Source organism: Phodopus roborovskii, unplaced genomic scaffold (genome assembly GCF_943737965.1).
Source record: "Phodopus roborovskii unplaced genomic scaffold, PHOROB, whole genome shotgun sequence".
NCBI lineage: Eukaryota > Metazoa > Chordata > Mammalia > Rodentia > Cricetidae > Phodopus > Phodopus roborovskii.
In genome coordinates, this window is record NW_026125665.1 from 2,202,241 (window position 1) to 2,216,478 (window position 14,238).

Here is a 14,238-nt window from a genome sequence, read left to right on the forward strand (position 1 = left end):
TGGGGGCTGGTGACAGGGCTTAGTGATTAAGGGTGATTGCTGCTCACACCGAAGACTTGGTTTCTGTTCCCAGCACCCACATGGTGGCTCACAACTGTTTGTGACTTCAGTTCCAGGGGATCTGACACTCTCTTCTGGCTTCTGCAGGCTCCTGCATGTAATATTCTGCATATACCCATACCTAGGTGCACTCACAAATAAATAGGTAAATACGTAAATATTTTAAAAACATAATGTGGAAGCCACCTGAGTAGAGACCCCTGGTGTTGACTTCTAGCCTAAGTCCCATGGAGGCAGGAGAACTCCTTACTGTCTGTGATTGCTAGGGTGTCCATATCCCTGCAGATTTCTACTTGCTTCTGGGTCCAGAAGAGGGAATGTTGGGGACCCAGTGTCTATTTGTGAGTTGTCAGTGATGACTGTTTTTTGCACACAGCACCTTCCACATCCGCGTCTGACAGAGCTCGGAGGACATGGCCTAACCCTCACCCATCTCCACTCTGACCTCTCTAAATAAACAGGAATCAAACCCGCCTCAGGATCTTTGCTTTTTGATGCATGGCCTTGGGTGTGGCCACACCCACTCTGGATTGCCATCTTCCATTCATATAACTGACTTCTAGACCTCCAGGTCTAGAGGGTCAGGAACTTCACAGCATATGGAGAAAGACCAATGCCACACATAGCTCCTTTCCCATGTTTTGTGAATTCCAGGAGCCCAAGGTTGTCCCAGGGCCTTTGGGTAGGGTACCCTCCTGCCCACTTGGTGGTTATCCCACCAGACAGTCCTGCCACCCAGAAACTTCCCAGACCAGTCACCTGGTGACTAAAAGCACTAGGTTCTGGGACTGGAGAGATGGCTCAGCTATGAATAGCACCTGCTGCTCTTGCAAAGGACTTGGTCCTTGGGTTGTGTTCCAGCAGCTACTTGATAGTGACTCTCAACTGCCTGAACCTCCCATCTCAGCAGACCTGATGCCACCTTCTGGCCTGTATGGGCAACTGCACTTATGTACACACACCCACCCACAAGCACATTTAAAAATGAAAATAATTCTAGCCCGTTGGTGGTGGTGCACACCATTAATCCCAACACGTGCAGAGGCAGGTAGATCTCTGTGAGTTCAAGGCTAGCCTGGTCTACATAGTGAGTTCCAGGACAGCCAGACCTACACAGAGAGACTTTATTTCAAATAAAACAAAAATAATAAAAATGAAAATAGGAAGACCTGGTGGGCACACCTTTAATCTTTGTACTGAGGAAGCAGAAGCAAGCGGATCTCTGCCAGTTCTGGCACAGCCAGGGATACATAATGAGACCCTGTCTCAATCAATAGTGATGATGACGAGCAGAAGAAGCTCCAGGGCCTCCCTGCCCCTTTTCTGTATGTTGCTCCTGAGAACGGACTGCTATCTCCTCATCTTCCAAGTGAAGAAATGTGCCCAGAGAGGCCTATGTTGATCAACCATCACACAGCCACACAGCGCTTTAATGTAGGAAACCTTTCAGAGGCCACTGCCAAGCCTCACCTCTGTGGATTTTTTTGGGGGGGGGCATTCGTGTGCATATGTGTGCTCTTGTGCAGGTGTGGGTCAGAAGACAGCTTGTAGGAGTCAGATATCTCCTTCCACCATGGGTCCTGGGACTCAAACTCAGATCCTCAAGCTTAGCAGCAAGAACATTTACTGGAGCCATCTTGACTGCTCAGATTTCTTTTAACACTGGTCTGTGTTGGTATTCAGACATCAGTGCTGGCCTGCCCTTGGAGTCCTGACAGGATACATCCTCAGCTGCAGCCACTAAGAGACCTCCTGTGTGCATTCCCTGTGTTCCCATCTTTTTCCCTTTCTTGTCCAGCCCCATTCCTCCCCTTTCCTCTCTATAGCCATTCCTATCCCCCTTCCTGCCTCCTTTATCCCCTCCCCCCTTTCCCATTCTCTTCCTCCAATAAGAAAAGTCTCCACATGAGCTCTGCCGATTGATGGCGGCTCTCTCACCTACCATTTTTTAAACAACAGTCTGGAATTCATTAAGTAGGCTAATGTGGCTGAATGTGAAATATGGATCCCATGGATATAGAAGGCTACCTCATGATCAGAGAGGTTGTGATATAGGCCTGGCATGTATTGTGTCCACCGTGTATGTGTGTGTGTGTGTGTGTACACATGTATGCATGTATGTGGAGGTTGGAGGACAACTTTCAGGAGTTGGGTCTTCCCCTCTGTCATGTGAGTACCAGGGATTGAACTCAGGTAGTCAGGCTTTCCTGCAAGCCCTTTACTTCCTTACCAATGGGTCATCTCATTAGAGTCCCTAAAGTGGTAATTGTATTATTGTTAGAACAATCAGGTCTCTCTGCTGGCAACTACAGAATTCAGCCCTATAACCCCTTTAGCACAGTTCTCTGGTTGTGAGGGCAGGGGCAGGGGCAGGGACTGGAAAAGAGATAGGTACCCAAGATAGAGGGGGTGCTATCAGTACCCAGGGGCAAAAGGTGGTGGTCGGAGATATTCCTCAGGTAGCCAGTCCTGGGCTTCTGGCAAGTCTGCAGGCTCTGGCGTGGTTGCCTGCACAGACAGGGCCCTCACCAGCTTTCCACCCCAGGCCGAGACTGTGTCCTTCCAGCTGGTAGGCCTGGAGGCTGTGAAGGTGGATTCTCTGCCTCTCCAGGCCTGGGGCTCTGAATGGTTTTGGAGAGAGGTGGCTGCACCAGGGTCCGAAGAGTGGCAAGCACTGTCCCAGCTGGATGCTCGAGTCACGGGGCTATGATGATGCACCTCACGCCTGGTGTCTCCCTGCAGGTTTGTGGCGGACAGGTGTGAGGTGAGCCGCTGTTTCAGCCTCCGGCTGGTCTCTGGCAGCGTCCTCAGGTTCTTCCTCAGCCTCTGTCCTGCCTCCCCAAACAGTGCCTTTGGGGAGCAGGGGGCTGGCGCAAGCTTTCTGCCAGTTGCTGCAGAAGGGATCCTTTCAGGGTTCTGGAGCAGAGAACCAGGAACAGACCAGGGGAGGCCTGGGGCCTGGATGACCAGTAAAACTCTAGGCAGCCCCACAACCTCGTCCCAGAGCGCTGGAGCACCCAAGCCCCACCCTGCCCATCTCTCCGTGTGGCTTCTCCACTGCTCAGCCATGTATTCCTGTCTACACTAAAGATTCATTAGCCTAACTCCTTCAAATGGCCAGGTCCTGGGTGGGCTCCTTGAGGCCTGCTGGTGCGCACCTTTAATCCCAACACTCAGAAGGCCGAGGTAGGAGGATCTCTGTGAGTTTGAAGCCAGCCTGGACTGCATAGGGAGTTCAGGCCAGCCAGAGCTACATAGAGAAACCTTGTCTCAACAGAAACCCTTTCTCTTGGCAGGGTGGGGACAGCCGTGCAGAAGGAGCCATTTGGACTTTGAGGTTTGATAAGAGAAACAGAAAGGATACATGCACACCCAGAATAAACAAAAGCCTCCAAGTTGGAAGATGTTCTCTGCAATGACCACACAGGGTTACATGTGTGGGGAAACTTTAGATGGAGGAGACACTTGAATGACTTCTAAAAGAAGAATTAACCAGGCAAGTGCATGGTCCTGTGGAGGGGACTGCCAGACAAAGGGTTCTCAGGGTGGCTGATGGGTCCGTCTGAACATAAGTGGAAGCTGAGGGGGAGGACCTGAAATTGCAGCCACCCCTGACAATCTCTCTACCCCCAAACAACATACAACCCAAGAATGCAACATGGAGTCTGATTCCAGAGTCTGAAAATCACTCGGAAATTAATTACTTAGCTACAGAAGGGCCTGCTCTAGCATCTTTTCCCAACCCAGGCTGGATGCACCACCTGTGGCCTACCTCCTCTGGTGGGCAGGAAGAAGGCCTCTGAATTTCCGTGGACCCGCGGCTTTCAGCATCCTGGACCAGGGCATTAGAGTACAGGAAGAGATCGTCGTAGTCCACGTTTGCTGGATCCTTCTGCAAGGTATGGAAGAGACCCAGGGCTCAGACCTAGCAGTGAGAAAGACTGGGATGGGGAGAACATGGGTGGTGGGGCAATCTCAGAAACCAGGCCACACCCCCACAGAGCCCCATCCACAAGTCTCAGATGGTTGAAAGAGCTCCAACCACTGCAGATCTTAGGCCACGCCCATCAGCCTCCGAGGAAAGCCATTTGTGCCCATGAACCCCCGTGAATTCCTTGCAGGGTGCCTCTGGCACTCCCTAGTCGGCTGCTGGTGTCCGCTTGCCCCCACCTGCCCGCAGGCTTGGGTCAGTAGCTCTCCATATGGACGAATGGGTCTCTCCTGGTGGAAAGTGACCAGGGCGTCCAGAGAAGCGTGGGTCACATGATCCCCAGCAAGAATGAAAGTTCCATCATCTGTGAGTTTCACCATGAAGTGACGGCAGCAGGTCTGGGCTCTGTGGAGACACTGCTGGTATTGGGATGCAGCCACTGTGCCTTGGTTTCCCCAGTTACCACACAGGGTTTCTAAGGTCCACCTCAGGAGTTCTTGGGTGGATGAGATAAGACAATTGCGGTGCCTGCCTGCCATCCCTGCGCTGGGGAGACTGAGGGCAAGAGGATGGAGATTTGGAGGCCAGCCTGGGCTACATAGTAAGACTGTCTCAACCAAATAGTAGTAGCAAAATCTTTTCATTTTAAAGATACAATCTCATGTAGTTCAGGCTACACTTAAACTTACTATGTAGCCTTGAATTCCAGATCCTCCTGTCTCAGCCACCGCCCCCCCTTACTGGGTTAACAGATAGGCACCCCCCACACTACATAATCAGATCAAGGCCAGCCTGGCTAAGAAACCCTCTCCCAAATAGGAAGACAGAAAGAATAGGGTGTTTATATGGAAGTTCTGCCTCAGCTCCCCCACTCTCTCCAAATCCTGCCCCCTTTGAGAAACCCAGCCAAGCAGTGGCTCCAACCCCTTAGATGTTCAAGCTATGCCTACAAGGTATATAAGACCTGATCCCTAGCTGGGCCATATGATTTGTTTCCTGCTTCCCGGAGAGTCACCCCGGAGTTGCTTTGCTCTGTCTTATTAATTTGGCTGGATTTGGCTTATTGCATTGGCAGAGAAACCCACAACCGAGGATTTCAAAATACTTATCAGACAGGAAGGGAGGGAGGGAGGGAGGAAGGCAGGCTGGCTTGCTTTCCCTAATGCTCTAAGATGCCAAAGTCAGGCTTTGAGGCCCCAGGAGCTTGCGGCCCTGGCTTCCTGATCCAGACTCATGTCACTAATTTGAAGGTGAAGGATGCAAGGAGGCAGGGCCACTCTCAGATCCCTGTCTGCCCCAGTTTTCCACGACTGCTGGATACAGCCAAGCCTGCAGACTGGGCAGACTCCTGATGCATGAGGTGACCTTGGCCATCTCCCAGAAGCCTTAGTCTATCTAATTTCCCCCATGGTGCCCTGTCCCTGAAGCCTGGGCCTAACCTCCCCCATGGCCTTACTTGTAGGAAAGGGTGTAGCCCACATGGCTGTGGCTGACTCGGATAAGAAATGCCCCCAGGGGTTGTGACTCCAGCAGGTTCTCAGCAACTCTAGAGAGACAGGGAGAAAGGAGACTGGCTGGATATGGAAGCAAACAAGCAAGTATAGGGATGGCTTAGCAACCTGGAGTTCCATTTGACTTGGTTATGCACAGGGCACTTACAGTATTGCCCTTGGCAGTTTAGCTCTCTTACCTGTATGTTCTCTGTGTGCATGTAACCCCTAACCCATCTGAGCCATGCACATAGCAACCTTGGATGCCATGTGCATCAGGCTACCTGTATTAAGTGGCTAAGCCACTGGGCAGTGGTGGCGCTTGCCTTTAATCCCAGCACTCGGGAGGCAGAGGCAGGCAGATTTCTGTGAATTCGAAGCCAGCCTGATCTACAGAGTGAGTTCCAGGACAGACTCAAAAGCAATACAGAAAAACCCTGTTTCGAAAAACAAAAAACAAACAAACAAAGAATGGGATAAGTTTCCCCCTCCCTAAAAACAATCAAATTTAATTTCTCATATGGTAGAAGGAGAGACCCAATTTTCACAATTTGTCCTCTGACCTCCACACACATAGTAAAGAAATAAAATATAATAAAATGTAAATATCTTGTTACAAAGAAAGAAAAATTCTGATCCAGTCTCAACTAGTCTAGTGTGCATGTGCATTCAGGCAAATAGTGTCCTTCAAGGGCTTTGGGGGAGAATCCTTCGTTTTCCATCTTACACCTGTTGTATAATTGGGCGTGCATGTGACTAGAATCAGATATATTACAGTAAAGGCATGTGCTGTGAGCAAAGACCTACATAATTCAACCTGTGGATCAAAATGCAATGGCACAAGTACACTCCCTCAGCAACCAAGCTCCTCTTGGAGCACACACCTTTGGTCTTAGCACTAAGGAGGCAGAAGGAGAGGTCAGCCTGATTTAAGGACAGCAAGGGCAGGCAAATGTGCTATGGTACATTCAGAAGTCAGAGGACAGTCCACAGAGCCAGCTTTCTGTTTTTGCCTTGTGGGTCTCAGGAATTGAACTTGCATTGTCAAGTTTGGCTACAAGCACCTTTACCCCCTGAGCCATCTTGCTGGCCCTTGCTGTCAATCTTAACAGTGTAGCCATCTCTAACCTGCACTATTGCTTTGCTTCTAATTGGAAAATTTTGCTGCTTTTGCAAATTCATGTGAACCCTTAGCATAGGAAGCCAAGAACCTGGGAACATTTGACCCTGACCTAGGAACACCAGGGCAGGCCCTGGATCTTTCAGGTTTCCCTTCTTTCCTTTTGAGGGGAAACCGTATGAAGTAGCTCAGCCTGGCCTCACACTGGCTTTGAAGCTGAGGATAGCCTTGAATTCCTTATCCTCTACCTTCTGCCTTCTAAGTACTGGGATTGCATTAGGCCTGGTTTAGGCAGAGTGGGAACAGACGTAAGGGCTTTGTGTACACCAGGCAAGCATTCTACCAACCAAGTTATAAGCACTCTATCAACTTAGCTGCAAACACTCTACCAATTGAGCTATAGCCACAGCCTCTGAGTGAACAAATAGCAAGCACTCAGTCTTTCCTGGTGGTTTGAAGCCCTGGGTTGTGAACAGGCGTCACTTGGAGGCTTCTCGAATTGACCCTGAAGTAGATCTCCTCCTATCTCCCACAGCCCCTGCCTACCTGTCCCAAGTCTGAGACCCTCTTAGGTAGGACACAGTATCCAAGAGAAAAAGCAGGGGCTATGGTCTGTCTGATACACTGAGTCTAGAGCCCAGCTGTGTGTGCTATGCATCTGCCGTGTGACCTTAGGCAGGTCTAACCTTATCTGTTCCTCAGCTTCCCAGGGCTTGGAGCTAATCTGAGAATTATGTGAATAGGGGATTTGCTACCTGAGTGTGCTCCCAAATGTTCACTGTGGTTAGGGGAGATCAACCAGGAAGCAGAATATGGCCTGATGGGGGTTACCATTATGTCCTTACTCTCTAGAGATGGTACCATGGAACCACTCCGGGATCCCATATTGGGCCAGCCGGTCCACCTGGGTGTGCACAAACCAGTCCAGCCGAGGGGGTAGTGGTGGGGGCAACCTCCCAGCTTCTGCCATGGCATCCAGGGAAGGGGGTCACCTGTGGAGAGGAGGGAGAGGGGGATATCTCTTGGCTCTAATATTACACACCATGGTGCCTCCTCTACTGGGAGCCCCCCTGGTGGCCAGAGCAAGGACAGTTCCTGTGAACATAGAATTGCTTCCTGGTTTCTGTTGTGTCACAGGCTGTTGCTTAGCTCTGAGTGTGAAGGAGGGGTCACACACACACACACACACACACACACACAAACACACACACACACACACAGTCTGGGAGTCTGTTGTCTCCTTCCACCATGTGGCTCCCTGACTGACACTTAGGTCTTCAGGCCCGGCAGCAAGCATCCTTGCATGCTGAACCATCCTCAGCCAAAATGACATTTTGTTGTTCTGTTTTTAGACATGTTCTCTTTACATAGCCCTGGCTACCCTAGAACTATGTAAACCAGGCTGGTCTCTGACTCATGGAGACCCACCTGCCTCTGCCTTCTAAATTCTGGGACTAAGGGCATGCACCATCATGCCCATCATGCCCAATTCAACTGGCATTTTTTTTTTTGAGACAGGATTTATCTATGTATAGCTCTGGCTGTTCTGGAACTGGCTTTGTAGATCAGGCTCTTTCCAAACTCACAGAGATCCTCCTGCTTCTGCCTCCTGAGTGTTGGGATTAAAGGAGTACACCCTGCCAAACTGACACATTTCTAAAAATTTGTTTTGTGTGTGTGTGCCTTTGGAGGCCAGAAGAGGACATTAGATCTCCTGGAGCTGGAGTTATGGGTGGTTGTGAGCTGCTCCCTCTGGGTGCTGGGAACCGAACTGGGATTCTCTAGAAAGAGCAATGAGTGGTTCAGAACATCTCTTCATACCTCACCTTCTATTCTGAGAAAGGGTCTATCACTAAACCTGGGGCAGGTCACAGAATTCCAGGGGTCTCTCCACCCCAAGCTGGGCCTTTGTTTTGCTCTGTTGTCTCCATGCCTGCTGGAATGAAAATTTGAACTCAGGCCTTCATGCTCACACAGGAAGCATTTTATGGGCTAAGCCAGATCTTGGTTTGTTTTATGAGACAAGCTAGCCTGGCACTCAACATTTAGCCAAGGATGGCCTTGGACCCCCAACCCTTGTGTGTCTACCTCCTTAGGTGATAGCTCCTCCAGTGAGCTGTTAATTCACACTCTTGTTGTTTGATTTACACTCAGGGTACTGCAGGGCTTTGTGGGCTGGTGACATAGGGACATGGCCCTGAAATGAAAAACTGAAGGAAAGTAAGCAAAAAGCTCTCCCCAGACCCCTCAGTCACTCTTCATTCAGTTCCCAGACCTGAGTGGATGGATCCCATAGGGAGGGTCTGTTGATACAGGGTGGCTGTGCTGACATTCTTCCCGGAGAACAAACACATTCCCTCAGGTGTGGCCCAAAGGCTTCAGAGAAAAGTCATTAACCGAATCCACTAATGAACACTTGATAACCTCTGTCTCTGTCCCCATTTCCTATTCCCTCTCTCTCTCAACAGGGGTTCCATGGTGGTAAACAGTCTCTTCCAAGCCAGGGTCTCCCCTGGATGAGGGCCTGGGATCATCAAGCATCTGGAATCAGAGGCAGATTGTCTGGGTTCAAATTCTACCCTACATAACAGCTGTGTGTCACAAACTTAACCGTTTGGGGCTTTAACTTCTGTTGTTAAGTGACATCTTTGGAAGGGGATGGCTGGAACAGAATACTATAGAGTCAATACATTACACATACAGATTGCTTACACATCTATGTATATGGGAAGGTGAGAGGCAACCTCTTTTGTTTTTATTTTTTCTTGTTTTACATATCGATCCCAGTTCTCTCTCACTCCCATCCCCCAACTCTTTCTTTCTTTCTTTCTTTCTTTCTTTCTTTCTTTCTTTCTTCCCTCCCTCCCTCCCTCCCTTCCTTTCTTTGAGACAGAGTTGTGTAGCCCAGCCTGGCCTTAGTGTACCTGAGGATAACCCTGAACTCCTGATCCTCCCACCTCCCTTTCCCAAGTGCTGGGATAACAGGCCTGCTCTACCAAGCCCAGTTTATACCGTGCCTGTGACTCCTGTTCTTGTCACATACCTGTAGTCCCAGTGAGGCTGAGGCAGGACTGCCATAAGCTCAAAGCTACTCAGGGCTATGCTTGGAGACCCTGAATTAAAACAAAGGCCAGATGTGGTGGCACACATCCACCATCTCAGTACTTTCACGGTGGAGACAGAAGCGCCAGGAGTTTCCAGGACACTCTTGAAAATAGTGGAGCTGAAAGTCTTCTATTACTTGTTTTTTTATTTATTATATTGCTTATTTGTTTTTTTAAAGTTTTTTATTTTTATTTATGCGTATGTGTGTCTGTGTACAAATGTTTATCAGCCGTGTATATTCAGGTACCACTGGAGGCCAGAGGTGGCACTGGATCCCTGGAGATGGATTTACAGGTAGTTGTAAGCCTCCCATTTCAGGTGCTGGGAACTGACCCAGATCCTCTGTGGAACTGTACATTCTTAACTGCCCACCCCTCTCCAGTCTCGTTCTGCTATTTAAAAAATTTCAGTGGGGGGGCACCCATGTATATGGACACTCTCATGTGCAGATGTGTGTAGGCCTTACGTTGACATCAAGTGTCTTCTTCCTTCACCCAGTTATGTATTGAAGCAGGATCTTGGAAAGAGCCGGAGAGTCTGACTAGCCAGCTGCCCTGGGGATCTACTGCCTCCCACATGCCAGGAGGGCAGGTGCCCATCACCGGCCAGGCTACAGGACTGCAGGTGGGTTCTGGGGATCTGAACTCAGGTCCTCATGACCCTACACCAAGTGCTTTGTCTAGTGAACCACCTCCTCAGCCCTTCCCTTTTTACTTCCCTTTTCTTATTTTATTACTCACCATGCTTCATAGCACCTACCAGGGTGCTCCAGTTCTCACAGTACTCATGCAGATTGGAGTCCCAGCTCCCAAGGGTGCAGCAGGCAACCCTGCCCAGGCTGTGTACGTATGCACTGTGACAAAATCACCTACCAACAACATCTCCCAGAATGTATCCCGTCATGACGGGACTCTACATCTGCCTCTGTCTAAAATACAGCTGAGCCCAGTCACAAGCTGGCATAGAACTCTCTTTTTACCTCACAACACTCCTATACATCTCTCAAGACCCAAAGCAAATGTCCCTTCCTCCAGCCAGCCTTTCTTCCTCCCCTGCCCACAAAACCCTGGCAATCTTCCCTCCCTTCTCCTTGAGCTTCCCATTGTTCCTTTCTCTGCTGGCTCCAGCTGGACCCCAAGGAGCTGGAGGGACTTTATCCCTCTTTGCCTTACTCTTGTTGCTTAGGACACAGGGCTAGCGGACCGTTGGTTTCTTTGAAACAGATCTCGCTACAAAGCTGAAGCTAGCCTCAAACTCATGGTCTCACCTGCCTCACCCACCAGAGTGCTGGAATGACAGGTGTGGATAACCACGACAGAGCTTGCAACGGTCCCTTCCTCCGGTAAGCCCTTCCCTCATCTCCCAGTCCTACCCCACCCAGTGCTGAAGCCCCAGAGGCTCCACAGCTGGGATGCTGGGATGCAGGGATGCCAGGATTCCAGATACAGGTTTCAGATGCAGGCTACATACCTCAGAGAGCCCGGGCTGTGTTGCTTTGAGCTGCTGCTGAAGCCTTAGTTTCACTTCAGGGTCTGCACGTCAGAGGGGCAGGGCAGGCAGCCCCAGGCGGTTCCTGTTTCCTCCAGCAGGTGAACTAGGGCGGGACTAAGCTCAGGGCTTTGTCTGTATCTGAAGCTGATATTGGCTCCCGCCAAGCCTTTGCTCAGTATCAACTCATTACCAGCTCCATGGAACCCCCAGATTATGCATTGCTGGTAATGGAGCCCAGAACTTCATGCTTGCAAGGCAAGCAGTCTGCCAACCGAGCTGTATTTCCCACCCTTATTGCAGCCCTAAAGAAGTTGGCCATCAGGAAATGGGGGTGTGGCAGTTAGATAGTGAAAGGGGACAAGTAGGAGACCTGTTGGTGAGTACGTGGTACAGCAACAGTGTGTAGACAAGGAGCAGCAAGTGTAAAAGTCCTGAGGTTGGACAGAGACTTTGAAGAACAGACAGGGCTAGTGGACCGTTGGCTTCTTTGAAACAGGTCTCACTACAAAGCTGAAGGTAGCCTCAAACTCATGGTCTCACTTGCCTCAGGCCACACACAGCTCTATCCTGCCTTCCTTTGCAAAAATACACTTGAAATAACACTTTTCAGTCATGTTGCCCTTTAGGCCAATATAAAAGTGTGATGTGACTCAGGTTTGTAGTCCCAGTATTTGGAAGCCTGAGGCAGGAGGATCTGGGGTTCCAGGCTAGCCTGGGCTACACAGTGAGACTCAAACTCAAAACCCAAACAAAACCAAAGCAAGAAAAAAAAAAAAAACCTATTTTATTTCCATCATTTTTCCAAGACAGGGCCTCATGAAGCCCTGGCTGGATTGGAACCCACTGCATAGCGGAGGCTGCTTCAAAGCCCTGCTCTTGCTCCCACCCCTGGAGTGCTGGGTTACGGGTGTGATCATGTTTTCTCTGGTACTGGATAGGACCCGCAGCTCCATTCAGGCCCAGACCATGCTGGACTTGCATGTGCACGCGTGCGTGTGGTGGTAGGCCTCCTGTGCACACCCTGCCTCCTCGGTGATGTGTCTCTGTGTCTAGCAGGCACAGCTGACTTAGCTAAGAGCAGCCTGTCCCACCCTCTCTTGGCTCTGCACCAAGTGGCAAAGCCACTCTCTCCTCTCCAGGGCATCTGGAAGTTCATTCCTTCTAGGATGGACTGGGAGCCTTTCTGATCCCCTGCTTTTCCCAGGTGACCAGGGCTTGGGAGTCTCCAAGGTGACAAAGGCCCAACAGAGAAGGAAACCAGCGTCAGTCCCACAATAGACCTACTCAGGCAAAGGGCCCAGGGGCTTGGCTGAGTCAGCTCATTGGGGCCTGTTATTGTGACTTAATAATTCGGTGCTGAGCCAACTTCAGGTAACTCCCTTGACCTTTACGATTCTCTTCACATTTGCTATGGGCTGGTCTCCAGCCTCCGTGGTGAAGGACAGAAGAGTTCAGGAGGTACCAGACCAGTACAGTGTCACCTGGACAGTCAGGCCTTTGGGGCTCTCTTGTGCATGGGGCTCAGTCTCAGAGAACACGAGCTGTTTGGCTATGCTCGTGGGCTGCGGTCGTCCACAGGATAACATCTTCCTGTCAGCAGTCAAAGTAGAATTCCCCTACCCCCCCCCCATGTCTGTGGTTCACAAACGGACACAGCACCCAAAGGAAGGAAGGGGGCAGTTGTGGCCACCAAGGCAGTGTAAACAGGGTTGCCTGATGGAAAATAATGGGGAGAGGTCAGCTTCTTTTATTGACCTCATAGGGTGAGCTCCAGTCGACAATCCTCAGGGTAGGTAGCTGCAGCTGAACCGCATCAGCTTGGGCCACAAACTCTGGGGGCAGGGGTGGGTAGGAAAGGGACAGAGCCGCCATTTTATACTTCTGTCTGCCAAGGGCATCTGCTTCTACTCTTTCCTTTGTTCATTCTCTTATTCTTTTGTTCATTTCACAAACACTAGTTGGCCTTAAGCTCTGTGCAGGTATCATACTGGATGTCAAGGCCAAAACAAAAGAAATGATAGCATGCCTCTCATCCCAGCACGGAGAGGCTGTGGCAGGAAGAAGGCTAGATCTGGGCCAGTCTGGGCCATACTGGCTCAGGGGGTAAATGGACTAGCTGCCAAGCATGATGTCTTGAGTTTGGTCCCCAGGAATCACAAAGTGATTGCTCCTGCAAGCTGTCCTCTGAACACAGAAAAAAAAAAAAAATTAAGTTTAAAAAAATAATTTCTACTACTACACTGGGCTTGAGCTGTGAGCCCAGGAACCTTAGAAGACACACTCAAAACATGGTATTACACACTGGAATATTACTCAACCATGAAAATGCAGGAAGTTCTGCCCCAGGCTATAAACTAGTAACTTGCTGCTGGATGTGAGGATCCTTGCTTTGAATGGCAGCCTTCGGGAAGCAGAGGAAGGTAGATCTCAGTTAGTTCAGGCCAGCCTGGTCTACATATCAAAAACAGGTCTGCTAGCGCTACACGAGACTTCGTGTCAACAAAACCAAACACCAGAACAATACGGGTCAGGCACAAAAGAGTGAGTGTCATGACAACTGGCATACAGCCAGAGCAGGCAAATCCACAGACAGGAGCATATGGCAGGCTGCCAGGGGCAACTCACCAAGGGAGACAACAGGAAGTAGTGCCTACTCACGAGGACTTGGTGATAAAACATGCTCTAAACTTGACTTTGGGGAGGATATTTTAAGTCTATGATTGTGTTAAAACAAACAAACAAACAAAAAACAAAAACAAAAAACATCTGCCCAAGGACTGGAGAGACAACTCAGTGTTTAGGAGCACTAGCTGCCCTTGCTTGAGTGACAAGATTTGGTTCCCAGCACCCACAAGGTGGCTCACTTGTAACTCTGGCTCCAAGGAATTCCATGTATCTTCTGGCTTCCATGGGCACCAGGCATGAATGTGGTTCAGGCAAAACACTCAAACATAGAAAAATAAAATTAAAAAGCCCTCCCAACCTGGCTTCACACCCTCTCCCTCCTGTTCTTTTCTCCAAGGCTGGGGAAGACCTGCCAA

General features: G+C 50.0%; 1 protein-coding gene across 1 annotated transcript; it reads right to left on the reverse strand.

Annotated features, from left to right (window-relative positions):
• Nucleotides 1-1,928: 1,928 nt before the first annotated feature.
• Hsh2d (hematopoietic SH2 domain containing) lies at nucleotides 1,929-9,430 on the reverse strand. The gene is made up of 6 exons (XM_051178201.1): nucleotides 8,428-9,430; nucleotides 7,447-7,593; nucleotides 5,448-5,537; nucleotides 4,231-4,396; nucleotides 3,833-3,952; nucleotides 1,929-2,976 (listed from the first exon to the last, which is right to left on the reverse strand). The coding sequence occupies exons 2-6, from the start codon at nucleotides 7,569-7,571 to the stop codon at nucleotides 2,476-2,478; spliced, it is 1,002 nt and encodes a 333-aa protein (XP_051034158.1). The 5' UTR covers nucleotides 7,572-7,593; nucleotides 8,428-9,430; the 3' UTR covers nucleotides 1,929-2,475.
• Between the last annotated feature and the right edge of the window lie 4,808 nt (nucleotides 9,431-14,238).

Bases quoted from the DNA above. Each gene is read 5' to 3' on its own strand.
- Hsh2d (XM_051178201.1), bottom strand. From the start codon at position 7,571: ATGGCAGAAGCTGGGAGGTTGCCCCCACCACTACCCCCTCGGCTGGAC. The intron at 5,538-7,446 runs GTAAGGACATAA...CTGTCTCTCTAG, and splicing joins CATGGTACCATCTCTAGAGA to AGTTGCTGAGAACCTGCTGG. The intron at 3,953-4,230 runs GTGGGGGCAAGC...CATACCTTGCAG, and splicing joins TGACCCAAGCCTGCGGGCAG to AAGGATCCAGCAAACGTGGA.